Source organism: Mastigoproctus giganteus, chromosome 7 (assembly GCF_048544385.1).
Source record: "Mastigoproctus giganteus isolate SK-2022 chromosome 7, ASM4854438v1, whole genome shotgun sequence".
Lineage (NCBI taxonomy): Eukaryota > Metazoa > Arthropoda > Arachnida > Uropygi > Thelyphonidae > Mastigoproctus > Mastigoproctus giganteus.
The window spans coordinates 112,190,585-112,218,481 of NC_143581.1; the positions used below are offsets into that span (position 1 = coordinate 112,190,585).

Genomic DNA, 27,897 nt, shown 5'->3' on the forward strand with positions numbered 1-27,897 from the left:
ATACCTGGACTACATGAAGGAAGCCCTACATAGACTGGCGGGGAGGAAGGTACTTAATATTTTTTAATGGTAGTGATGAAAGCTTAAGTCTGCAGATGATAGAGGGGGTCATCTGGGTGGTTAATGTGAACTAATGCAATAACATCTAGAAAACTGGACACAGGGATCAGACACATCAATTGAGGTTTAACATTCATAATGGTATTGTTTTGCTAACTCTAAATTAGCAAAAAAATGGCCCATAGACATATTGGTTTAACAATGATGAATAGAAGATACTGTATATGGGCAGCAGTAGTCCCACAAAAAAAAAAAATACCAAACAGTTTGCCCCACACTCAAGATGTGAAAAACAAAAGATATCTAGGGGGGGTCGTTGTACAATTTGATATTAAGTTCTCTGAGCAATGCAGAGAGGCTGCTAGGGCTATTTGTGGATTTGTGTCCGTGATATACAGGAATTCTGCCAGCACAGAAAATGATTTGGTTAGCCTGCTGTACAAGGAAATTGTTAGGCCACATCTTCAGTATTGCATGAGTCTGGAAGCCTCATTTCAAGGAGCTGATTCCTTTAAAATGGGTGCAAATAAGAACAAGATTAGTCAATCTTCTATTGAAAAACTTCAATTCTGCAAACTATTACACTTGAAATCCAAGCACCTGAGAGGAGACCTGATTGACAATAGACACAAGATGGTATAATATATAAAAGGATGGCTGCAGGTTAGATGCCTGAAAATTTTCTTTCAGAGAGAGAGAAAAAATGGTTGATGAGTGGAACAAACTTCCATCTAGTTAGCATTAGCATTAGTAGAGGCATATGATGCAAGAAAGCAAGCTTATGAAGCATCAGCCAAAAAAAAAAAAAAAAAAAAACCACTTCACCCCCCCCCCATTCATCCAAAATACCTGTCCAGCTGAGCCTTAATTTATTTAGGCTATCAACTTCCACGACAAGAGATGGAAGTCTGTTCCACCAACCAACTACCCGCTGGCTAAAAGCAAATTTCCGCACGTCTATCCTACATCTGTCTTTCCTCAATTTGAATTTATGCCCTCTCAGTTGATTATTCTGAGCAAGAGAAAGAATCCCATCAGCATTGAGTGCTCAAACCATTTAAAGCTTTATACACCTCATTCAGATCACCTCGCTGGTGCCTAGTCTCCAGACACTGTAATTTGCAAAACTTAAGCCTTTCTTCCATTCACTAATCTTGTTGCCCTTCTCTGTACTCATTCCAGCAGCTCTACATCCCTCTTGAAATGAGGTGTGGCCTGACCATTGCCTTATACAAGGGAATAATCACCTCCTTATCCCTGCTAGAAAAATTCTTGTATATCACTGACAAGACACCATGAGCTACTCTTGCAGCCCATCTGCACTGCTCAGAGAACTTCATATCTGCCTGCACAACCACCCCCAAGTCCCTTTCATTCTCTACCACTGTCAGTGTAGTACCACAGAGTTGACACGTTGCTCTGGGGTTGCTGTTTCCCATATGTAGTACTTTACATTTGTCAATGTTAAACTTCATTTGCCACCTCTCAGCCCATCTGCTCAACCTTTCCAGATCCTGTTGCAGCAGCATAGTGTCAGTAGTGTCCTTGACAACCCTGCCAACCTTTGTATTGTCTGCAAACTTGGACATTAAGTTTGATATACCATCATCAATATCATTTATAAATACAGAAAACAATAATGGACCCAACACTGAACCCTGAGGGACTCCACTAATAACATTAGTCCACGATGAACAGTGTCCATTGATTACCACTCTCTGTCTTCTCCCCCTCAACCACCCCTTTATCCATAGCAGCAATTTGCCTCCAATGCCACACTGCTCCAATTTGTGCAGCAGTCTTCCATGTGCAACAGTATCAAAAGCCTTTCTAAGATCCAAGTATATAATATCAAAGTTATTCCCTGCATCCAGTTCTTTTGTGACTGCATCATAGTATCAATCAAATTGGTCAGGCAAGACTTCCCCCTTAACAAATCCATGCTGTGTCCGAGCTATAACTGAAGTCTTGTCTAGATGATCCTGCAGTGCTTCTTTAACCAGTGCCTCCATTAATTTTCCTGGAACAGAAGTTAAACTCACAGGTCTATAATTACTTGTGTCGGCCTTTGATCCTCCTTTGTGAATTGGGGTCACATTTGCACATCTCCAGTCTATGGGTACCTCACCTGAGTCCAAGGAAGCTCTCATAATTATGGCTAAGGGTTTGCTTACTTCCTCTGTTGCTTCCTTTAATATAACTGGATAGATCCCATCCACCCTAGGTGGCTTTCTTTTGTTTGTCTTCAACAATTTCTCCTCCACTTTACTCTCAGTTATTACAAGATTCTCTAGCTTACTGCCAGAGTTGAATACACCTCTGGCATTCCCCTCGCTGAATAACTCCTCATGTGTGAATGTCGATGCAAAATTTCATTTAGTTTGTTAGCTACCTGAGCAGGATCATCAACAGTTGACCCATCGATATCAAATGGACCAATCTGATTCATCCCCTTCCTTCTAGAGTTTACATAAGTAAAGAACTCTTTGCTGTTTTTCTTTGCATCCCTTGCCAAAGATTTCTCGTAATCTGCCTTCGCCTGCCTAACCTCCTTTGTAACTTGGTTACAGATCAACTTGTATCTATCATAGGCTTCTCTGTCACGTGTTAATTTATATGTATCCCATGCATTTTTCTTCTCTGTCATATGTCTCATTAGTTCATCTGACATCCATTTAGGCCTAAACCTTGAACAATATTTCTTAGTTGGTATGTAAAGCCTAGTAGCTTCCAAGATAAGTTCTTTGAATGCTTCCCATTTTGAATTTGCTGTTGGTAACATCATCAGTTGGTCCCACTGTATAGAATTTAAATACTGTCTCAGACCATCATAGTCGCCTTTACGAAAGCAAAAACCCTTCCCTTTACCTCTGATGGTAGTTACCTCCTTGAGTAAATCCCACTTCAGCACACTGTGATCACTGCCACCTAGTGGTTCCTTTATCTGCAAATTCTTAATGCATGAAGAATCTCTACTGATAATCAAATCAAGAGTATTACTCCCTCTAATTGCCTCCCGAACATGCTGATGTAGAAAACAATAATCCAATAAATCCACAAAAGCCTTGCTAGTGTGTGAGTGACCAACCCACAAATTCCAGTCAATATCTGGGAAATTAAAATCCCCCATTATAAGACTCTCTGATGTACTGGCCCACTCTATTTCCCTGTACAGTTTCTTATTATACTCATCAGAGTCATTAGGCCTATAGCACACTCCTACTCTCAATTTTGATCTCCCAATGCTTATATCACACCAAAGTGATTCGACACTGCACTGTCCAGTGATGTCGACTGGCTTCACTTCCTTGGATTTTATATTTCTTAACTAATAGCAATACCCCTCCTCCCTTCCTATTCTGTCTATCCTTTCTGCAGACGTTGTACTCCCCAAATTCCAGTTCTGCATTCCTTATATCTGTGTGACCCCACGTCTCTGATGTCCCAACAATATCTGCCTTTGATGTTTTGAGCAATACCTCAAATTCATCAAATTTATTTACCAAACTCCTAGCATTGGTGTACACACAAGTATACATGCACCTGTTTCTATTCTTAGCTACCCTAACACAACCTAGTTTGTGGAAGGTGGGATTTTTGAATAAATTTAAGGGAAAATTAAATAAATTATTGGGGGAAGGGGGTAGGGACTGTTGAATGGGTAGCTTTTATTGGCTGATTCTGTATAAGCTAGCTGCCTAGCATCATTTGCCACTACTAACAGTAATAATAATATAAACCTGTTCTTTCAGCATTTAAACTGATAGTGCCAATTTCTTAATGCATTAGGCTTAAGCACTTAAGTCTAATGCATATACTAATATTCCAGTGAGTAAGCAGCTAATGATCTGAGTTTGTAAGTGAGACACTTCAGCTCTTCTACCTTTCTTACCGATGTAGCAATCACAAATCCAACATTAAGACTGAACAATAATCCACAAAGCATAATCGACAACCATAATGAAGACTGAACAATAATCCACAACCACATCATTTAGACGATGTGGGAATCAAAATTTTCTGAATTATTATTATTAGCCATATGGTGCAAGAAAGCGTGAGGCTTATGCAGCACCGGCCAAAAAAAAAATTACTGAGAGAGAGAATCACCAAGAAGAGAATGATGATATCCAGCTCAGGATCCTGAGTGTGCCAAGCCCATACTGCGAAAGATTAGTCAATACCTGAATTTTAAGAATATTACAGTCATTACAAAAGGTCCAGTGCACCTTTAGTACATACAAAAATTACAGGGTTAAAAAAAAAAAAAAAAAAACTGAAACTAGTACCTTGCTTTCTTTATCAGTTCTGATAACTTTAGGCTCTTCATTAGAAACCTCAGTTATTTTAGTCGTTAAATCAGTATCTTCGGGAACCAAACTTTTATCAAGACTATGAAGACTTCTATTTGTCATGCTGAAATAACAAACAAAAATTAAAAACATTACATTATTAAAAAATGTTTGAGATAATGGGAAAAAGTTTGTTATATCTAACATAAATACACTCAGTACATATAAATAATATTTTAACTTAATATATCATGTAAAGGGTAATAAATGGAATATTAACCATTTGCAGTTGAATGTCATGCTGAGTGCAATGCTGTAAAATTATGAGGAAAGACAGATGTAGGATAGATGTGCGGAAATTTGCCTTTAGCCAGCGGGTGGTTGGTTGGTGGAACAGACTTCCATCCCTTGTGGTGGAGGTTGATAGCCTAAATAAGTTTAAGGCTCAGCTGGACAGGTATTTTGAACGAACAGAGGGGTGAAGTGGAAGTGGGTTTTTTTTTTTTTTTTTTTTTGGCTGATGCTGCATAAGCTTGCTTTCTTGCATCAAATGCCTCTACTAATGCTAATGCTAATGCTAAAATTACACTTTAGTCCAATATCGTATCAGCATGCCATCAACATATTTGATCATAAAATCGTTTTCCAGCTTTACACACAATTATTGTGCCATCTATTTACATTTCATATAAACAATCTGAAAAGATAAATCCATGTTCATTCATGTTTATATTCAGTTATTATGCACATGCACCATTGTTTTTTTAAACCTCTTTCAGTTGGATGTTGTTAGTGCCGAGAATATTGGTTTTTCCGATTATGAAATTTGTTTTTACTGTAGTGACTCAATTATCGTACTGCAATCTATTTATGGTTCATATAAAAAATCTGAAAAACTAAATCTATGTTTATATTCAATTGTTAATAGCAGGGAGTGTTTTTCTTTTTTTGTCTTGAAGCCCAAATGTCTCAAATAGTGCAACTCTCGCCGTTTTCAATCATGAAATTTGTTTTCTCGGTGTACTGCCATTTATTTATACTTTGTATAAACAATCTGAAAAATTATATTGATATTTACATTCAAAGGTTAACGGCAAGTGGTGTTTTTATTTTTTCTGTCCTTCTCAAGTCCAATGTAGAAACCAGTGCAACTGTTGGTGTTTCTGATTATAAAATCAGTTTACCAGCTGTACTACCATCCATTTATATTTCATATAAATGATCTGAAAAACTCTGGATGTTTATTGATGTTTATATTCAATTGCTAACAGCAGGCAGCATTTTTTTTTTTTTTTTTTTTCTGTGTAGAAGTCGAAGTAAATTACACTACATTAAAGTGAAATATTTAGACATGCCATCAAGATCTAGTAAGAGGCCTCCATGATGGCAAAATTAAGAAGTTGTCAGACCTGAAGAAATTGAGGGGGGAAAAAAGAAAACTTACAAATAAGTTTCTGACTGTTCCATTTGGTGTCACCGGGTTTAGGTTTTACTAAATGAATTAAAGAAGATTTTTGGAGTTCTTATCAATATGGGACTAAATGAAAGAAGTGATATAAAGAAATATTGGTCTGAAGAATGAACAAACAGAATTAAATTTTTCCATAATGTATTTAGGGGGAAGAGATTTCTTAAGACCCACAAAAAGGCCAAACAAGGAATTCAAAGTAGGCTCTACAGTAAAAATCACTGCAAATTATCCAGCTGGAAGGTTTTGCAAATATCTTCCAAGAAGAAATATTTCATTACAGCTTTTAAACCGTATTGTTATGCTGTTTTATATATTAGCTCAAGTAACTCAAAAATACATAATTTTTGAATATCACATTTTGACTAGACATTTGTTTGATTGAAAGAGCTAGACCATATGGGGAGAGAGTGAACATAATGCTGAACTGCAAAGGGTTAATAACTTAAATATAAAAATGAAGGAAGGATACTATTTTATGAATATAACAGATATATAACATTAAAAAAAATGGGAAAAACAGGTGAGCAAAAATATTAAGGAATTGAAGACTCACCAGCAAGTAAAATAGAGAAAGTCTAAGAAGATGAAAAGATGATCTATCCTAACCCAATAAGCAGCATACTTAATGAGAAAAGGAAGATAATATTTTTACGCATGAAAAATTATTTAAGTTATAAAAATTTTTAGCTAAGTTTATTTTTGTACAGTTGTCAAGCATACAATACTGCACATATAGTACAATAGCTTAAAAAAATTTTAAAGTTAACTTTGCTATCTGACAATTATTTCGATCATTACAGTATAAAAAAAGTAAAGTGCAGCCATTATCAACCCGCTGCAGGATGGAAGCCTCCTCAAACAATTCATGCTGAGGGAAATGGACCATAATCTGCCACGCTGGTCCAGTGCAGGTTGGCAGATCGACCGTATTCAGCAGTCAGGGGCTTAAACCCCGGTCTACTCAAAGAGCGTGTGCTACTGAACTCCTGCTCCTGCCCACTCGGCTACGGACTAAGAAGTAAATATATAATTAGAGTGAAATTTAATAACTTTGAAAAACACTGACTTTTAGGGCAGTATAAGTAAATTAATATGATATCCACAAGAGGATTAAAAGACAAAGCTACTTACCAAATATTGCTAAGCATTATACATTCAGTTCTTGATAGTGATGCATAGTATGTTGCTATGCATCATACTTTCAAGAACTGAAAAGGTAAGTGAGGGCAGTGCTGACCTTACATAGCAAAGAGCTTAAGACTGACGGTGATGTGGCAAAGTTTAAGTGTTTTATCTAATTATAATATTAAGCAAGATAAAGATGGATAGATAAATTGGATAACTTCACAACTATTGGCAGAATAACTCAACACGGTGGTGTTCCCATTTGTAGCAAAGACAGAAATGGACACTGACTGACAGGTGCACATTTTCGTTTTAATAGAAAAACATTTTGGGTGCTTTTGAATTCTACTTGAATAATACCAATATTTCATCTTTTCTAAAGAATTGCAATACTTTTTAACTTAAGTTTAAAAATATATATCAAAATGTTTGTAAAATAATAAGAAGTTTACCTCAATATAGTACGTAGAACACTTCCGTATGATACTCTCCAGAAATTAAAATGAAAAAAATCGAAAAACTTACATTAGAGTAACCAATAGTTTAAAAAAATAATTAAAAATCAATTTAACACAATAAAACTCAATTTAACGCAATTAAAAATAAGAAAATGAATTAAAAGAATTTAACAAAAAAGTGCAAAACAATTTTCCTTCCTGAAGCTGAGAACACTTTTCGACCGTATGTTGTGATCATAGGAATAAAAATTACCGAATAGGGGTGAGTATGAAGCTTAAATAGGGATTATTTGTCTTCGCGCATGAACGTAAAAGCCCACGAATCGGAGATGAGATATGGCCGATGAACATTAACAGAATTTGTGTAATTTTATTTCTACGGTTTCTGCAATTCGTGGGCTTTTACGCACATGCGCGAAGACAAATAATCCCTATTTAAGTTTCATACTCATCCCATTCGGTAATTTTCATTCCTGTGATCACAGCATACGGTCGAAAAGCATTGTCAGCTTCAGGAAGGAAAATGGTTTTGAAATTTTTTTTGTTAAATTCTTTTCATTAATTTTCTTCTTTTTAATTGTGTTAAATTGATTTTTAATTATTTTTTTAAATTATTGGTTACTCTAATGTAAGTTTTTCGATTTTTTCATTTTAATTTCTGCAGAGTATCATACGGAAGTGTTCTACATATTATATTGAAGTAAACTTCTCTTATTATTTTACAAATATTGATATCAATGTAGAACGTATTGAGCATTACAGCTCTGGTTCATACTGTCTAATTATAAAATTAAAAAATTATATTAATTTTTCTCAAAATTACAAAAAAAAAACATTTTAGACATAAAACACAAGCATTGTTCCCTTAGTCTCTTCCATTTTCCAATTTAAAAGACTGTTAAGTGCACAAAATTTCAAACATGCAGAAGTGCAATTATTTCTGATAATTATGTAGATAAATATTAAAATATTTAAAAACACATTACTTCTGTTTTCAAATTTATTTCAAAATTTATTTAAAATTTGCGCCTAAAATTAGAAATTAAGCATGTTGTTTTCTGCAGAGTAGTGACAATCAGAATAACGTGTTATATTCTGTGAAAACAATAATCTTTCAAAAACAACTAAAGTAAGATGTTGAATTTTACAGAACTAGTAGAATACAAAAAGCAAATAACCTGAAACTTTATACAAACACAACATCAGCTTGTCCAGTACTATGCCATTCATTCATCACCCATTTGGATTTTGCTTGAAAGTAAAACCAAAACAGTTGTGAGGCACCTGACTTTTCATATCCAATTTCCATACAAAAAAAACACTTCAGAAAATTGTAGAAAAGTTTAACTACATTTAGGGAAGTAGAAAACGTTTTCAATTTTTATTGCTTGATTAACAGTTAATGCGAGAATGTTATTTTCTAGGGGCACCTGCGAGGTACCCTGCTGCTGCCGCCGCCACCACCATTAGGCTAAGATAACTAACTCCTCACCAATAGCTATAAGGCTGAAAATATTCCTTTCTACACAATACTGAATGTCTATCTGTTGTTTTATAGGAAATTTCAAGATGCAGGAAATCCATTCACCTTAGGAATTGATAACATTACCTAAGCATGATTATCATCTGCCCTTTTCACTCAGGAGTCATACAAGTGATACATTATTAAGTATTTTACCATCCTCAAGAATTTATCTGAAACTGGAAATTGCAAAAATTTCCAATACGGACTACCTGCAATATTCATATGATCAAATCAGTGAAGGCAAGACACTGTTTATGTATTAAATAAAATTGCTAGTAATTCAGTCTCGTTTAGAATGTGCATGGAGTATTCCTTATTCTCGTAGCCCTTAAATAACAATTTTCATGAGAAAAAGATCAAGGTGTTGGATGTGAGGTTAGGACTGTCTGGTATTCTGGTAGATAACTGAACCATCTACACGAGGTAATTAGTAATTGCAAAAGCCTTGGCATCTCAATCAGCTGGGTCAGGTAACTAGAAAATTTAAGCCAGCTGGACTTGTGAACTTTAAAATCACAAGGTAAATTAACTCACTGTTAGGCAAGTTTCACTGGAGAAAGTTGAGCATCAAAGAGAGGAAGGCAAATAGTTCCAAGTGATTAATGGAATTGGGAGATTGTGAGAAACAACAGATGAATTTGGTAAAATAAGGTACAGAGATTTCAAGCCACAGAAGGTCAAAAAGGAAATCTTCCAAATCACTAAGTCTCTGACAGGAAATATCAGAGCAGACACATGCACCTTTGAAGTGAAAGAAATAAATTATACAGCAAACAATTAGGACAACTGAGATGAGTAGGAGTTGAATCAACCAATAATTGGGATTCTGTCAGAAAAAAGTAAGTGGGGCTTTTCAGACTGTAAGTGGAAATGGGCATCACTGAGATTGGAACTGAACACGGATGTGTTTGGGAGGTTTAGATCTTTTCACAGATATGCCCCCACATGCACACTACTTAGACCCCCCCTCCAGTCACTATATGGCAGAGTAGAGGCATGAAATTATACACTAAATGAACCAGATGCCTACTACAGAGTTATCAATAGGTTCTGTGTAGTGGATGCAGCTGGCCTGCAAACACCATTTTCAAGCTATACCCAAAAAATGAAGGGAAGATCTCACCATAATGTCCATCATAACCTCAAAAGACATCAATCATACTGCATGACAGAGAGAATGGAAGATTGCCAGAGCTTTTCTCTGGTGACTAAACATCAGTTTCACCACTTCAAGGCACCTCCGTAGCCATGTGGGCAGGAGCAGCAGTGCATAGCACAGGCTTCTTGATTAGACCAGGGTTCAAGCCCGTGACTACCAAATATGGAGGATGCAGAAAAGTCAGGGAATGACCACCGCATATCCCCGGAGCAATATGGCCTTAGTTGCTAATGCTCCTAAAAACCAAATAACAAACAAACAACCACCACTTCAAGCCTCCAGTAAGCAAACAAAGGTGCACAGTATTGCTCTACGTGATGGGGACACCACACCTCAACCCCTGATTATATATTAGTTTACACCTGGGTCATCACCTCCTATTACACTAGATTCATATTGGGGTTATACCCAAGATTACACAACAGTTCCACCATCATGAAGGTGCAAGCAGAGGATCAGGTTGTCACAGAATGAAATTCGGTCCACCTGACTGATGTTTCATCTAAATATCAATTCCATCAGTGTTTTAGCCTCCCAGGTAGCAAGCCCTAGCTTGTCATACCTGAGAGAATATCTGTGACAAGACTCAAGGACCAAAAGGTTTGTTGGATCCATTATCTGGCTTCTGAAACGTTGCCAATTTTGATTTACCCTCTTTGGTTTTGATTGTTTTTATTAAACAGAGAGCACCCAGTATCAATTTCTTCTTTACTTACCTTTTCTTCATTTACCTCCACTGCATCCCACTAATAACAGGCTCGATCTTAGTGAGGGTGAAATTCTTCTTTGTTGCTTTGAGATAGGAGGAGTAGTAACTGCTTTATCTTCATGTGCTTCGTATCAACAAGTAGTGGGCACATTGTGGGACTGAAATATGACTTTGTATTGACATAGGACACTATCTCAAGACCACTTCAGTATAACATTTTCCTTTATCAATGACCTATTTCTTTAACATTTGGGATACTTTGCACCATCATTGTGGCAATTCAAGCATGCCAGTTTTGGGGCAGAGCCTTGGTGTCATGTTCCTAGCCTCATGGCAGGCACAAGCAGGAGAACCACAACATTCCATCTAAGAGTGGCCACGTTTCTGAAATGCTGCAACAGATTTGCAATTATTATTATTATTAGCCATATGGTGCAAGGAAGACTGAGGCGTATGTTGCACCGACCAAACAAAAATTTCCGAGTTACCCTGAGAGAGAGAGGGAGAGAAAAGGTAGAAAGGAATCACCAAGAAAGAGAAGAATGATGATATCCAACTCAGGACTCTGGGTGTCCTAAGCCCATACTCACCAGATGTAAACCCCTGGGGTTAAATGTAGAGCTTACAGGGCAATTTAGTTTTCCTGAACTTGATGGAAGTATGTGGTTTAGGAGTGTTAAATATAAAGATGAGAATACTAGTTGACTAGTTTCCCCCTGCTTGTACATGGATATCTTAACAGCCATGACCCTAGGTTCTCTTAATTCAGTGTCTATTACACATGTCCTCTTCAGATGTTTCAGGGAGATCCCACTCAGCAATTACACCCTACATGTTGTGTTAAGTGTTCTGTGCAGTGACACTTTTTTAATTGCAATACCTTCAGGAGATGCTGCTTGAGGCAGTAGGTTCAGAATGACATACTGAAAAAGTTTCGACATGTTCCATTATGTAAGTGGTTTTAATGACTTTGTAAACCATGCCAACCTTTCTATACCAACTGTGTGGTTACTATGGTGGAGGGTGGTGGAGGATGGGATGGACCTTGGGATGGGTGTGCAGTCAGATGTGGGGTTCTATGAGCAGTGCAGGAAGGCTGCCAGAGTGGCCCATAGAGTTCTATCAATGATGTGTGGGAGCTTTTCTGGCAGGGAAGGTGATGCCATTTGTTCAGGGCCGTGGTTGGGCCATGTCTTGAGTGTTGCATACAGGTCTGGGAGCTTACTTTGGGAAGGATGTGGAGGGTACAGGGAGGGCAGTCGGATTGGTGGGAGATGCTCTTGCCAGGGGAGGCTTCAGTTTGTGTGGCAGCATCTGGAGGCTGGGAACTTGTGGGAGGGATCTGGGTTTAGGTGTTTCAGCCACGAAGGGATTGAGTGGGCTAGACATTGGTGGCATTCTTCCTCTTGCTGGGATTGCACTCATGGGGAGACATGAGTTCAGATTGAGGAGGGGTGATTGCGGGATGGAGTGCAGAGGTTTGCCTTCAGTCGGTGGGTGGTTAATTGTTGGCACAAACTTCCATCTGTTAAGATGGAAGTTTGTGTAAGTGGGTGGTTTCAATAAATTCAAGGAAGAACTAGACAAATTCTTCGAGGGTATGGATGAATGAAGTGTGTAGGTCAGGGGTCAGCAACCTGCGGCTCGTGAGCTGCATGCAGCTCTTTGAACATGTAACAACAGTTCTTTAACTTTTGGCCCACATAGAAAATTATGGCATACTCACCTGATGTTGAGAGACTCGCTCAGGAAGTACAGCAGCAAAAAGTCACATTAATTCATACCTAATTGGATGTTTGTTACGTTTTTCCAGTACTAATAAATAATATTTCAAAAAATATATATTTTTTAATAAAACATCTTCCCACTCTTTCCATTTCTTAAAACATTTCTTTATTTATTATTATTTTTTTTTTGGCTGATGCTTTATGGGCTTGCTTTCTTGCATCATTTGCCACTACTGATACTAATACAGTGGACCCCTCTTTACGACTGGTTCACTATACACTCAAATCACTTTACAATGGACTCTCCATAATAAAATACCGTTCACTATACACGATATGTGGTAAGCCCCAGTCTTTGTGATCATATTTGTAAATTGAATTTTAATTCTATTAAACAGCGATTATAATAAGCAAAAATAGGAGGAATATTCTGCAGGCTATAAAAGTAAAGATCACAAATTTACACTTTATTACATTACCAATTAACAAAATTAAATGATACATTAAAATCGGAAGTAATATTTTCCACAGATTAGCAAAATAAAAATAAATTTACACTTCCATACATAGCTTAATTAATACTACGCACTGTAATATGTACATACTAACAAGCTGATATTTCTGTTCACTAACATTTGGGGGGGGGGGGGTTGTAAAATTTAAAACAGTAAAAAACAGATAAACAATCGATAACAAAAAACATGGCTAAGCTGGCTAATCATCTGGAATGAATGAAAGGGTTAAATGGTGAAAAATTTTTTTTTATTTTTGGCTGACACTGCATAAGCTTTCTTTCTAGCATCGTATGCCTCTACTAATGCTAATTTTTTTTTTTTTTATGTAAACCCCAAACACGAGAGGTATTAGAACCTATAGTACTTAGTACCGTGCTTAGGTTGGAGGTTGAGAAGACGAAAGAAGACATTGGACTTGAACTTCTGTAGACTAATTTTCAGGAAATATGTATGAAGGAAGGTTGTTCCAGAAAACGGCAGTGAAATGAATAAACGAGGAAGATGAAAAGTTGGTTCTGTGAGTTTGAAGTTAGACAGTAAATATATGTTGGCTGGTGGTGGCACGTGTTGGGACTGTTTTGAAAGAGAGAGCGGGAATTATAGAAGACAATTCAGAAGAACAGTGCCCATGGAAGTATATGTAGAAGAGGCATGTAGCGGAAACAGAATGTCTATGAGACAGCGAGTGGAGAGACTGTTAGAGATGAATCATTAATTAACCTAACTGCTCTCTTCTGAATGGAATCGAATGTTTTGGGGGCACCACCCCAGATATGGGAACAGTATTCCATGGCAGGGCTGATTTGTGATGCATACAGAGTCAGCAGCTGTTTGGAAGAAGAGTAACGCCGAGAGTGAAAGAGAAAACCAAGTTTTTGAGATGCAGAAGAAGCAATATTTTTAATGTGTTTGTGCCAAGAGAGATTAGATGTCAGGGTAATCCCCAAAAGAGATATATCATTTTGCCTAGAAATTGGAGTGTCACTAAAGATAAGCATAGGAGCAGAAGAATGCTTTTTGCGAGATATAAGACAAGACTGAGTTTTGGAAGGGTTGAAATCAACTAAGTTGTCTTTGCCCCACTGGAGAATTACCTGAAGATTGGCATTTAAGGAATTGGTAGCAGATTTTCAAGAAGTCGAAGCTAATTGAGCAGGACAAGGTTTCTCAAAATGGAAAGTGCAATGCAATGTGCTATCATCAGCAAAACTATGGATAGGATTTCCAGTCAATGGAAGAAGGTCATTAATATACAAGAGGAAAAGAGTGGGGGAAAGAACTGAACCTTGGGGGGACACCGGCATTAGTGGAGAAGTTAGAAGACAGAGAGCCATCTACCATCACCGTCAGTTTGCGATCAGAGAGAAAACTGGATAACCAATTACTAAAAACAGTTGGCAAACCATAAGATGGAAGCTTATTTAGAAGACCTTTATGCCAAACACGATCAAAAGCCTTTGAGATGTCAACAGCAACTACTTGTGTTTCACCGAATCTTTCCATTGAATTAGTCCATAAATGGGTAACATAAGCCAGAATATCCCCAGTGGATCAACACTGACGGAATCCATACTGGTGATCGTTGATCAGACGGAAAGTTTCTGGGTAGTTTAAGAGTTGGCGGTTAATTGATGTCTCCATTACTTTGGAAAGAGTAGAAGTAATTGCAATGGGATGATAATTGGATGGGAGGGATTTGTCATCCTTTTTAGGAACTGGCTGGATATGAGCAAATTTCCAAGCAGAAGGAAAAACACCTTTGGAATAAGATAAGAAAGTGGTAAAAGGTAGCAAAGAATAGGAATAAGTTTAGGAGAACATGTTTCGGGAACAAGTGAAGAAATACCATCAGGACCTGGAGCTTTCTTAGCATCAAGTTTCGTCAAAATCCTTCTGACATCCTTTCGACGGAAGACCACAGGAGGCATTGAATGGAGCATGTTGGGAATGGTGGGAGGTGTTTTACCAAGATCATTAATACACGAGTTGGAAGAAAAATGGGATGCTAGCAGGTCAGCTTAATCCTTGGCTAAAGTGACAACAGAACCTCTGGTTTGGACACAGGTGGGAACAGAGATGGACAAACGTTGCAGCCGATAGCTTTGGCAAGAGACCAGAATGCTCGGCTACTACTAGGGCAAGAAGAAAGTTTTCTACTCTTAGCCTGTTCAAATTGTAGTTTGGACTGACTAATAACTTCTTTACAATTGTTGCGATCTTTGGTGTAGGCAGAAAATGAAACTGGAGAATTAAAAACTAGCCAATTACGATATGCAAAGTTCTTCTCTTGAACAGCCTTAGCACATTTATTGGAAAACCAAGGTTTAGATAAAGAACGAGATTTTAAAGTGGAGTGTGGGATAAAGGATTCCATTCCTGCAAGAATAATTTCACTGACACGATCTGAGCAAATGTTGAGATCAGAAGTTTTGAAACAGTAATCCGACCGAAGAAAAGAAGTCTCACAGGTCATCCCATTTTGCATTCTTGTAATGCCAAACATCGCGAGGTTGGGAATAGCCATGAGATAAAGGTCCCATTGGAGAAGAGACAATCACCAAGTTGTGATCTGAAGTGCCTAAAGGACCTCTCACTTCGACCGTGTACTTAGAAGGGTTGTTTGTGAGAAAAAGATCAAGCGTATTGGCTGTATGATTAGGACTGTCCGGTATTCTTGTAGGTAAATGAACAATCTGTGTAAGGTCATTAGTAATTGCAAAAGTCTCAGCATCTCGGCCAGCTGGGTCGGTGTGACTAGAAAACGGAAGCCAGCTGGAGTTGTGAACATGAAAATCACCAAGGAAAATTACCTCACCGTTAGGAAAGTTGGACTGGAGAAAGTCAAGTTGCAAAGAGAGCAAGTCAAAGAGTTGCAAGTGATTAGTGGAGTTGGGAGAATGGTAGAGAAAACAGATGAATTTGACACAATGAGGTAGAGAGAGATTTTAAGCCAGAGAAGATCAAAGAGAGAAAATTCCAAATTGCCAAGTCTCTGACAGTGAATATCAGAACGGACATATGCACAAGTACCACCTTTGAGGCGAAAGGAATCATACAGCGAATAATTTGGGCATCTGAGATGAGCAGTAGTTGAATCAACCGATAACTGAGATTCTGTCAGAAAAAGTACATGGGGTTTGGCAGACTGCAAGTGGAAATGGACATCGTTAAGATTAGAATTGAGATCACGTATATTTGTGAAATGAATTAGGAAGTGCTTGGGAATTTAGATCGTTTCGCAGATAAGCTTGCTCTATTAGTTTGACAATTCATGATGTATTCAATAGTAAGAAAAAGAGGGTGGGACATGCTGTATGAAGTAATGAAATTTTTGGATATGGCGTACACATGGTAAGAATATACCCAGCTCCTTGACATAACGTGGCCTCGACAATGCTCCCCGCATACACACTACTCAGACTCCCTCCAGTCACTATCTGGCAGAGTAGAGGTAGCAAGATTATACACTAGCTGATCCGGAAGCCTCCTAGAGAGTTACCAATAGGTTCGGTCCGGTGTACTAACTAGCGGCTGGCTTGCGAACACCGTTTTAGAGCTGTACCCTCGAAATGTAAGGAATATTGGATCTCGCCACGATGTTCATCATAACCTCAAAAGTCATCAATCATACTGCATGATGGAAGAGATAGGGAAGGGTTGACCAGAACTTAGCTCTAGAGACTAAACATGGGTTCCACCACTTCAAGCCTCCACTTTTCTTATTGGAGGCTTGATGATAGTCATCTACCACCTAGTAGTGCCTGGTAAAATAGAGGGCCAGCGTTCCGCCATGTGGTGTGGGCGCCACACCTCGACCTCTGCTTACGTTGGTTCACACCTGGGTGGTCACCCACCATGTACTTGTGCATGGAGGTTATACCCAGGATTACTAACGGTCCCACCATCGTGAAGGTGCAAGCAGAGGATTTGGCTGTCACAGACCGTCCGGACTTAGCCGAAATTGGGTCCACTTGACTTGAGTGTCACCCAAATATCAGTTCCATCAGCGTTTTAGACTCCCAGGTAGCAAGTACAGCTTATCTGGCATATCTGAGAAAATGTCAGTGACAACTTCAAGGACCCAATGCATTTGAAATTGTCTGAATCCAGGAAAGCTTTTATCGTGCTCAGGCTGCTTTTGATAAGAAGTATGACCCTACCACCCCTTCTATCTTTACTGGCGCCTCCGTAGCCACGTGGGCAGGAGCAACAGCGCGTAGCACACGCTTCTTGGTTAGACCGGGGTTCGAGCCCGTGACCACCAAATACGGAGGATGCGGAAAGGTCAGGGAATGACCACAGCATATCCCTGGAGCAATATGGCCTTAGTTGCTAATGTTCCTAAAAACCGAATAACAAACATATCTTCACTATCTTTCTTTATATACATTATACATACCATACTGAAACTCATCATCCCCTATCTTCGGGTGGAACCACGTTTTTGTAAGCCCTTATTATGTCAGCATTACTTGTCATAACCAGTAGTTCGAATTCACTCATTTTTTTGATGACTCTTCTGACATTACTGTATAAAGAATTAAGACTTTGTGTTCTTATATAGTTAACTACCCTGAGACATCCTTTAAAGTTATTTAAGCTAGCTTCCCTGGCATTAGCTACCTGCTCATTTGAAATGTTTCTGCTCTCAGAACATCTTGCCAATATGTTCATAAATACCAATGTGTTTTTCATACTGAGCCAAATGCAGCTCCTCTCCCACTGGCTTATATGTGACTCCAGGATTTCTTTTCCTCAAATTCATAACCTTTTTAAATAAATAAGGGCTGACATAGCAGAGTGGTCAGGTACTGGTGTCTTTAACCAATTTAATAGCCAGTGCTGCTACCTTGTGAATTGGTAATTAAAACCCAGAGATTAATGCAATGCTGTATTACAACTGCAGGGGCTCACATCTGGTATGGGCTTGGCACACCCAGGGTCCTGAGCTCATTCTTCTCTCTTTTGGTGATTCTCTCTCTCTCTCTCTCTCTCTCTCTCTCTCTCTCTCTCTCTCTCTCTCTCAGGATACTCAATTTTTTTTTTTTTTTGGCTGGTGCAGCATAAGCCTCAGGCTTCCTTGCACCATATGGCTGATAATAATAATAATAATAATAATAATAATAACAACATGGCATGCACAAATTGCAACTAACACAATACATGCAAGTGAGATATGGTGAAAGTTTACGAAGCTTAAAAAATAGGAATGAAGAGAAGATTGAAGATTTATTTATGTTTTTTATATGATTGAAGATTTCATAGAAGGGGAAATACATTTCACTGTAATAACGTAAAAACCCACAGGTTTCCAGCTATCGGTATTATCGCAAATGCAATAAGATAGTTTACTGCTCATTTATAATATACAAGCACTAACAGAAAAGCCCAATAAACAGGAAACTGCAAATTGTTTTTATTTTATGGTAGTGACCTCCAAAAATGTGCTTTAGAAAAATATCACAAAGGAGTTAAAAACTGATTCTAATAACCAAACATACGATAATGATGAAAGTGAAATGCATTTTAATGATTTGAATTGTTTTTTTGAAATTAAAGCAGCTGATTCCACTAAACAGTGATCATGTTAACTGATGGGATGGGCTTACGATTGTCTCTGACCGGACCATATGGCACTTCCTCTCAGACAAAAGTAGAAGAAGAGTGGCATGTGATGCAAGAAAGCAAGTGTATGAGCTTATGCAGCATCAGGCAAAAAAAAAAAAAAAAAGAAAAAGAAAAATTTACAAAACAAATCCCTCTAAATGTTTGTCCACTTCCTCCTTAAATTTATTTAACCTAACAACTTCCATGACAGATGGAAGTTTGTTCCAGCAATTATCCTCCCACTGGCTAAAGGCAAATTTCCACACATCTATTCTATTTCTGTCTTTCCTCAATTTGAATTTATGCCCCCTTAGGTTCGTAATCTGAACAAGTGGAAGAATGCCATCAGAATTCAGCATGCACAACCCATTCAAGGCCTTATACACCTCAATCAGATCACCTCGCAGGTGCCTAGTCTAGTCTCCAGCCGCTGCAATTTGCAGAACTCAAGCCTCTCTTGGTAAGAGGATCCCTTCATTCCCCTCACCAACCTTCTTGCCCTTCTCTGTACATGCTCAAGCAAATCTATATCATTCCTAAAATGAGACCTCCAGACCTGTACGCAGTACTCAAGGCATGGCCTGACCACTGCCTTATACAGAGGGACAATCACCTCCTTTTCCCTGCTAGCAAAATTCCTATATATCATTGACAAAACCCCATGTCTGAACAATGCAGACAGGCTGACCTGCCCTGTGAGCCTGTCTGCATTGCTCAGAAAAGTTCATATCTGACTGCACAATTACTCCCAGATCTTTTACATTTTCTAACACCTTAAGTGTAGTACCACACAGTTGGCATGTTTCTCTGGGGTTAATTCTACCCATATGCAGTACTTTGCATTTGTCAAGGTTAAACTTCAGTTGCCACTTCTCAGCCTATCGGCCCAAATTTTCTAGATCCTGTTGCAGTAGCACACTGCCATTAACAACCCTGCCAACCTTTTTATCATCTACAAACTTCGACCCTAAGCCTGATATACCTTCATCAATATCGTTGATAAATATACAAAACAACACTAGACAACACCGAACCCTGTGGGACTCCACTAATAACATTAGTCCACAAAGAGCAGCACCCATTGATTACCACCCTCTGTCTTCTCCCACTCAACCATTATTTTATCCATTGTAGCAACTTACCCTTAAGTTGCTACAATGTTACTATTCTGCTCTAATTTGTACAGTAGTCTTCCATATGCAACAGTGTCAAAAGATTTCCTGAAATCCAAGTATAAGATTAAAAAATATTTTTTGCATCTAGTTCCTTTGTAACCACATCATAATATCCAATCAAATTTGTCAGACAAGACTTTCCCTTAACAAACCCATGCTGTGTCTGAATTATTGCAGTCTTGTATAGATGATCCTTCAATGCATCTTTAACCAGTGACTCCATTATTTTACCCAGAACAGAAGTTAAACTAACTGGTCTATAATTACTCGTGTCACCCTTCAATCTCCCTTTGTGAATTAGGGATACGTTTTCACATCTCCAGTCCGTGAGGACCTCCCTGAGTCCAAGAATGCTCTCATAATTATGGCTGAGGGTTTGCTTACTTCCTTTGCCGCCGCCTTTAATATAACTAAATAGATCTCATCCACCCCAGGTGCCTTTGTTATGTTTAACTTCAACAATTTCTCCTCCACTTTGCTCTCAGTTTTTAAAAAATCACTAAGCACCTTGCTACAATTTGATAACCTTCTGCCATTTTCAAACCTTAATAACTCCTCATGTGTGAATGTAGATGCAAAATACTCATTCAGTTTGTTTGCTATCTGAGAAGGATCATCAACAGTCGAACCAAGTGGACCACTCAGATTCATCCCCTTCCTTTTAGAGTTTATATAAGTAAAGAAATCCTTGCTGTTTTTCTTAGCATCCTTTGCCAAAGATTTCTTGTAATCTGCCTTCGTTTGCCTAATCTCCTTTGTGACTTGATTACAGACTAGCTTATAGGCTTCTGTGTCACTTGATAATTTATATTCATCCCATGCATTTTTCTTCTCTGTCACAAGTCTCATTAGTTCCTTTAATAACCATTTATGCCTAAACCTTGAACAATATTTCTTAAAAAGTATGAAACTTTTAGTAGCTTCCACGATTAATTCCTTGAATGCTTCCCACTTAGAATTTGCTGTTGGAAACATTATCAGTTGATCCCACTGTACGGAATTTAAAAACTGTCTGAGACCACTGTACTCACCTTTACGGAAGCAAAAACCTTTTCCTTTATCCCTGATGGTAATTATATCTTTAAGTAAATCCCACATCAGTACACTGTGATCACTGTCACCTAGTGGTTCCTTTACCTGAAAATTCTAAATACACGAATGTTAGTGGTGGCACTAGTAAGTATTGTATTATTAGTGTTATACTAATGTTAGCTGTGGCACTATTAAGTATTATATTATTAGTGTTATTTTATACTAATGCATAAATAGCAGCATATGTAAACGTGTTGGCCACATGTTTTATTTTTGTATTGTGCTTTAATCAATATAAGTAAAGTAAATATAAGTAAAGTTTTAATCAATTTTTTAATCAACATGCTCAATTTCATTATAAAAATCACCTTTTAGAGGGATAAATAAATAGCTTAGTTACATAGCAAAAATTTCAACTTCTGAGGTCTTGGAACAAATTACCAAAACACAATGTGTTATTGTGTTTGCATTATGATATTTTCAAGATACAATGGTGTCTCTGGAATGGATTAATATCTTAAAGCAGGGGTCCACTGTACTAACATGCAACTGAGACAATCATCAAATTAGGTACCATCAGCATTGAAACATTAAGCTGCAAATAAATATAGAGGGTTTTTTTTTTTTTTTTTCAAAATTTAATCACACCCAAATGGACATAGTTATTCTCACTTTATAATTTTACACATATGAAGAAGTTATATATATTAAGCTTTGGACAAGATGTGAAATATGGCACCCGCCAATAACAAAATGTTTTTAAGTGGGCCTACAGTTACTAGTAACTATAGCATTATTCTCAAAACCACTACTAACTAATATTATCTAGTACCACTACTAACATAGGTGCCTCCGTAGCCAGGTGCGCAGGAGCAGCAGTGCGTAGCACACGCTTCTTGATTAGACCGGGGTTCGAGCCCATGACCACCAAATACAGACAATGCGGAAAGGTCAGGGAATGACAAACGCATATCCCCGGAGCAATATGGCCTTAGTTGCTAATGCTCCCAACAACAAAAACTATTAACATACATTGGTATAAGATAACAATAATAATATAATACTTACTAGTGCCACTGCTAACATTAGTATCACACTAATAATACAATACTAATACTAGAATAACACTAATAATATAATATTAATACATACTAGTACCACTGCTAATATTAAAATAACACTAATAATATAATATTAATAGTTACTAGTACCACTACTAATATTAAAATAACACAAATAATATAATATTAACAGTTACTAGTACCACTACTAATATTAAAATAACACAAATAATATAATATTAACAGTTACTAGTACCACTACTAATATTAAAATAACACTAATAATATAATATTAACAGTTACTAGTACCACTACTAATATTAAAATAACACTAATAATATAATATTCACAGTTACTAGTACCACTACTAATATTAAAATAACACTAATAATATAATATTAACAGTTACTAGTACCACTACTAATATTAAAATAACACTAATAATATAATGTGAATAGTTACTAGTACCACTACTAATATTAGTATAACACTAATAATATAATGTGAATAGTTACTAGTACCACTACTAATATTAGTATAACACTAATAATATAATGTGAATAGTTACTAGTACCACTACTAATATTAGTATAACACTAATAACATAATTAGCATTAGCAGAGGCATTTGATGCAAGAAAGCAAGCTTATGCAGCATCAGCCAAAAAAAAATAAATAAATAAATAAATAAAAAATAACCACTTCCACTTCACCCCTCTGTTCGTTCGAAATACATTTCCAGCTGAGCCTTAAACTTATTTAGGCTATCAAAAAAAATTTTTAGGCTATCTCTCTTTCCTCAATTTGAATTTATGCCCTCTCAGGTGATTATTCTGAGCAAGGGGAAGAATCCCATCAGCATTGAGCATGCTCAAACCATTCAAGGCTTTATAAACCTTTATCAGATCACCTCGCTGGTGCCTAGTCCCCAGACACTGTAATTTGCAAAACTTAAGCCTTTCTTCGTAAGAGCACCCCTTTGTTCCATTCACTAATCTTGTTGCCCTTCTCTGTACTCGTTCCAGCAGCTCTAAATACTTCTTGAAATGAGGCCTCCAGGCCTGTATACAGTACTCTAGGTGTGGTCTGACCATTCCCTTATACAAGGGAATAATCACCTCCTTATCCCTGCTAGAAAAATTCCTATATATCGTTAACAATACACCATGAGCTACTCTTGCAGCCCTTCTGCACTGCTCAGAGAACTTCATATCTGCCTGCACAACCACCCCAGGTCCCTTTCATTCTCTACCACTGTCAGTGTAGTACCACAGAGTTGATATGTTGCTCTGGGGTTGCTGTTTCCCATATGTAGTACTTTACATTTGTCAATGTTAAACTTCATTTGACACCTCTCAGCCCATCTGCTCAACCTTTCCAGATCCTGTTGCAGCAGCATAGTGTCAGTAGTGTCCTTGACAACCCTGCCAACCTTAGAGGGGAACAGGTATCCTATGTGTTATCAGACACTCAGCCTAAAACACTGTTATGTCACTTAGTTGGCAACGAATGTGTAGAGTGGTTCTCTTCAAGACGCCTGGTCAGCGTGAAGAGAAAAAGACCAAACCCTCCAGCATATGACAGCACGACAAAGCAAATGGCCCTCAGTCCCCAGCAGCTTTCACTCTCCCTCTTACGGCAGCGAGAGGATCAGAGTGGAAGCAGAGGGTGCTAAGAATCTCTGGGTACGACCAGGCTGCCATACACGGAAACTGAACTTGGCCTGTTATAACGTAAGATCACTCATCGGTGAAGACAGGATATCAGAGTTGGAAAAGGAATTAGAAAATGTGAATTGGAATATCATCGGTTTGGCTGAAACAAGAAGAAGAACTGAATCACTTATAAGTTTATCAAGTGGAAATCTGCTGTACACCAATGGAAACAGTGAAAGGAGTGAAGGTGGAGTTGGGTTTCTGGTCCATAAAGATTTTAAAAACAACATTTTGGAATTCAAAAGTACATCACCAAGGGTGTCAAGACTAATACTCAAGATTTCTAAGAGGTACAAGCAAAAGGTTATAATGATTTATGATGAAGAGGTTGAAGAAATGTACACCGAAATTGAGAGTCTTCTAGATGAGCAGAAAACCCACCACACTATTATTATGGGGGACTTCAGTGCTAAGGTAGGAAAAAGACAAAACAGTGCAGAAAGAGGAACTATAGGAAATTTTGGAATTGGTGAAAGAAATAAAAGAGGTGAAAGACTTGTGGAATTTGCAGAATCTCAAGGACTGTCAGTAATGAACACTTTTTTCAAGAAAAGAGTGAACAGAAAGTGGACATGGAAGAGTCCAAATGGATTAATAACTAATGAAATCGACTTCATCCTCACTAACAGAAGCTATATTGTGAATGATGTTACCGTCCTGAATAAGGTAAATGTTGGAAGTGATCACAGAATGGTAAGATGTACACTTGATATAGATGTAGGAAAGGAAAAAACTGACTCGAGTAAATACTACAAAGGTCTTTGAGATAACAGAGGAGGAGAAAAAGCAGTATGTACTGGAACTTAAGAACAAGTTTGTGCTTCTGTAGACTGCTCAGGACCAAGTCTGAGATAACAGAGGAGGAGAAAAAAACAGTATGTACTGGAACTTAAGAACAAGTTTGAGATTCTGCAGACTACTCAGGACCAAGATATCGACGAGGAATACTACAACTTTCTGAAAGTGATAAAGCAAAAGAAACCTATAGGGAAATAGAAATCCAAAGAATAAAAAATTAGTCAAGAAACACTTGTCATGATGAACCGAAGACAACAAATGAAGAGCAAGAAAAACACTGACAGGGAGAAAATTGAGTATACTGATTTATGCAAAGCCATTAGAAAGAGACTCAGAGAGGACATAAGAAGATTTAACACAAGAAAAGTAGAACAAGCATTAAGGGAAAACAAAGGATTTAAATCAGCAGCCATGAGCAGTAATACAGAAAGACAAATGATACTGAAACTGAAGAATAGTGATGGTGTACTTATAAACAGCAGAGAAGGCATAGTTCAAATAGCAGAAGACTACTATAGAGAATTATACAAGGAGCGAGGGATTGATGCCAGCAGTGAGGAAGACGGATTGCAAAGTAGCAACACATATGACATACCCGATATTCTTCCTGACGAGGTAGAACAGATTTTGAAGAAAATGAAGAATCAGAAAGCCCCGGGAGAAGATGAAGTTACTGTAGAGTTGTTAAAATTGGGAGGAAGAGACATAACACAAAAACTGGCAAGGCTCTTCAAAAAGCGCATTAGAAAAGGTGTGATGCCTAAGCAGTGGAATAATGCAATCATAGTTTTGCTGCATAAGAAAGGAGATAAATCAGAAATTGGAATTTATAGACCAATTAGCTTGTTATCCCACATCTAGAAGTTGTTCACAAGGGTCATTACTAACAGATTAGAAAGAATACTTGATGAGAATCAACCGAAAGAGCAAGCTGGCTTTAGGACAGGATTCTCAACTATGGATCACCTTCACGTAATATCACAGCTAATGGAGAAAGCAAATGAATATAAAACACCATTATGCCTGGCATTTGTGGATTATGAAAAGGCATTTGACTCCATACAGCATAAGGCAATGTTTCGGGCACTGAAAAGACAAGGCATAGATACCCCATATATTATGATTTTGAAGAAAATATATGAGAGTGCTACCTCCTTTATCAGACTAGACAAAGACAGAAGAAAATTTAAAATCAAGAAAGGAGTTTGACAAGGAGAGAGAATATTTCCAAAGCTGTTTACTGCTGCCCTTGAGGAAGCTTTCAGTAGATTACACTGGTCGCAGAAAGGAGGCAATGTGAACGGACAGTACCAAACCATTTACGATTTACAGATGACATTGTGGTCATAAGCCACGATCCCAAAGAATTAGAAGAAAATCTTAATCAGTTTTGCATGGTTAGTAGGGATTTTGGACTAAAGATGAATGTGGCTAAAGTAATGATGAACAAGTATGCCACAGAAAGGGACATAATGATTGAAGGAGCAGTAATTGGAAAGGTGGAGTCATACTTATCTCGGACAAGTAATTATCTGCAATAATGATAAATGGCTGGAAGTCAAGAGAAGAATAAATTTTGGATGGATAGCATTCAGGAAATATAGTCACATACTGAAGAGCAATATCCCAGTTTGTCTCAAACGTAAAATAGTGAACCAATGTATACTCCCCAACATGACTTATGGAAGTGAAACTTGGGAACTCACCAAAAGAATGGAAGAGAAGCTGAGAACTCCATAGCGAAGAATGGAACGAATTATATTGGGAATCAGACTGTTAGATAAGAAGAGAAACACATGGATTAGGCAGCAAACTCAAGTAAAGGACATTCTTATCAAAACTAAAGAACTAAAATGGTCTTGGGCAGGACACGTAGCTCGAAGACATGATGACAGATGGACTAAGAAAATAACAGAATGGTACCCAAGAGGAGCTAGAAGAAAACCTGGAAGACAAAGGCGGAGATGGATAGATGAAATTCATGAGTTTTTGGATAGTAAATGGATGGCCAGTGGTCAAAACAGAAGGAACTGGAAAGATGCTGGAGAGGCCTTCATCCTCCAGTGGATTGAAAATGGCTGATGATTATGAGTGTCAGTAGTGTCCTTGACAACCCTGCCAACCTTCGTATTGTCTGCAAACTTGGACATTAAGCTTGATATACCATCATCAATATACAGAAAACAATAATGGACCCAATACTGAACCCTGAGGGACTCCACTAATAACATTAGTCCACGATGAGCAGTGTCCATTGATTACCACTCTGTCTTCTCCCCCTCAACCACCCCTTTATCCATAGCAGCAATTTGCCTCCAATGCCACACTGCTCCAAATTGTGCAGCAGTCTTCCATGTGCAACAGTATCAAAAGCCTTTCTAAGATCCAAGTATATAATATCAGTTATTCCCTGCATCCAGTTCTTTTGTGACTGCATCATAGTATCCAATCAAATTGGTCAGGCAAGACTTCCCCTTAACAAAACCATGCTGTATCCGAGCTATAACTGAAGTCTTGTCTAGATGATCCAGCAGTGCTTCTTTAACCAGTGCCTCCATTAATTTTCCGGGAACAGAAGTTAAACTCACAGGTCTATAATTACTTGTGTCAGCCTTTGATCCACCTTTGTGAATTGGGGTCACATTTGCACATCTCCAGTCTATGGGTACCTCCCCTGAGTCCAACGAAGCTCTCATAATTATGGCTAAGGGTTTGCTTACTTCCTTTGCTGCCTCCTTTAATATAACTAAATAGATCCCATCCACCCCAGGTGCCTTCCTTGTGTTTATCTTCAACAATTTCTCCTCCAATTTACTCTCAGTTATTACAAGATTCTCTAGCTTACTGCCAGATTTGGATACACCTCTGGCATTCCCCTCGCTGAATAACTCCTCATGTGTAAATGTCGATGCAAAATATTCATTTAGTTTGTTAGCTACCTGAGCAGGATCATCAACACTTGACCCATCGATATCAAATGGACCAATCTGATTCATCCCCTTCCTTCTAGAGTTTACCTAAGTAAAGAAATCTTTGCTGTTTTTCTTTGCATCCCTTGCCAAAGATTTCTCGTAATATGCCTTCGCCTGCCTAACCTCCTTTTAACTTAGTTGCAGATCAACTTGAATCTATCATAGGCTTCTGTGTCACGTGTTAATTTGTATGTATCCCATGCATTTTTCTTCTCTGCCATATGCCTCATTAGTTCATCTGACATCCATTTAGGCCTAAACCATGAACAATATTTCTTACTTGGTATGTAAAGCCAAGTAGCTTCCAAGATAAGTTCTTTGAATGCTTCCCATTTTGAATTTGCTTTTGGTAACATCATCAGTTGGTCCCACTGTATAGAATTTAAATACTGTCTCAGTCCATCGTAGTCGCCTTTACGAAAGCAATAACCCTTCCCTTTACCCCTAATGGTAGTTACCTCTTTGAGTAAATCCCACTTCAGCACACTGTGATCACC

The 27,897-nt window shown here is 37.9% G+C and overlaps 1 protein-coding gene across 1 annotated transcript in view; it reads right to left on the reverse strand.

The window, feature by feature from the left end:
• LOC150083151 (uncharacterized) overlaps window positions 1–27,897 on the reverse strand; it is an 83,228-nt gene that overhangs the window by 31,180 nt on the left and 24,151 nt on the right. Inside the window, exon 2 of the mRNA XM_090378408.1 lies at window positions 4,350–4,476. Within this exon, the coding sequence (XP_090234534.1) occupies window positions 4,350–4,476 (127 nt within the window). The remainder of the gene's footprint in view (window positions 1–4,349; window positions 4,477–27,897) is intronic.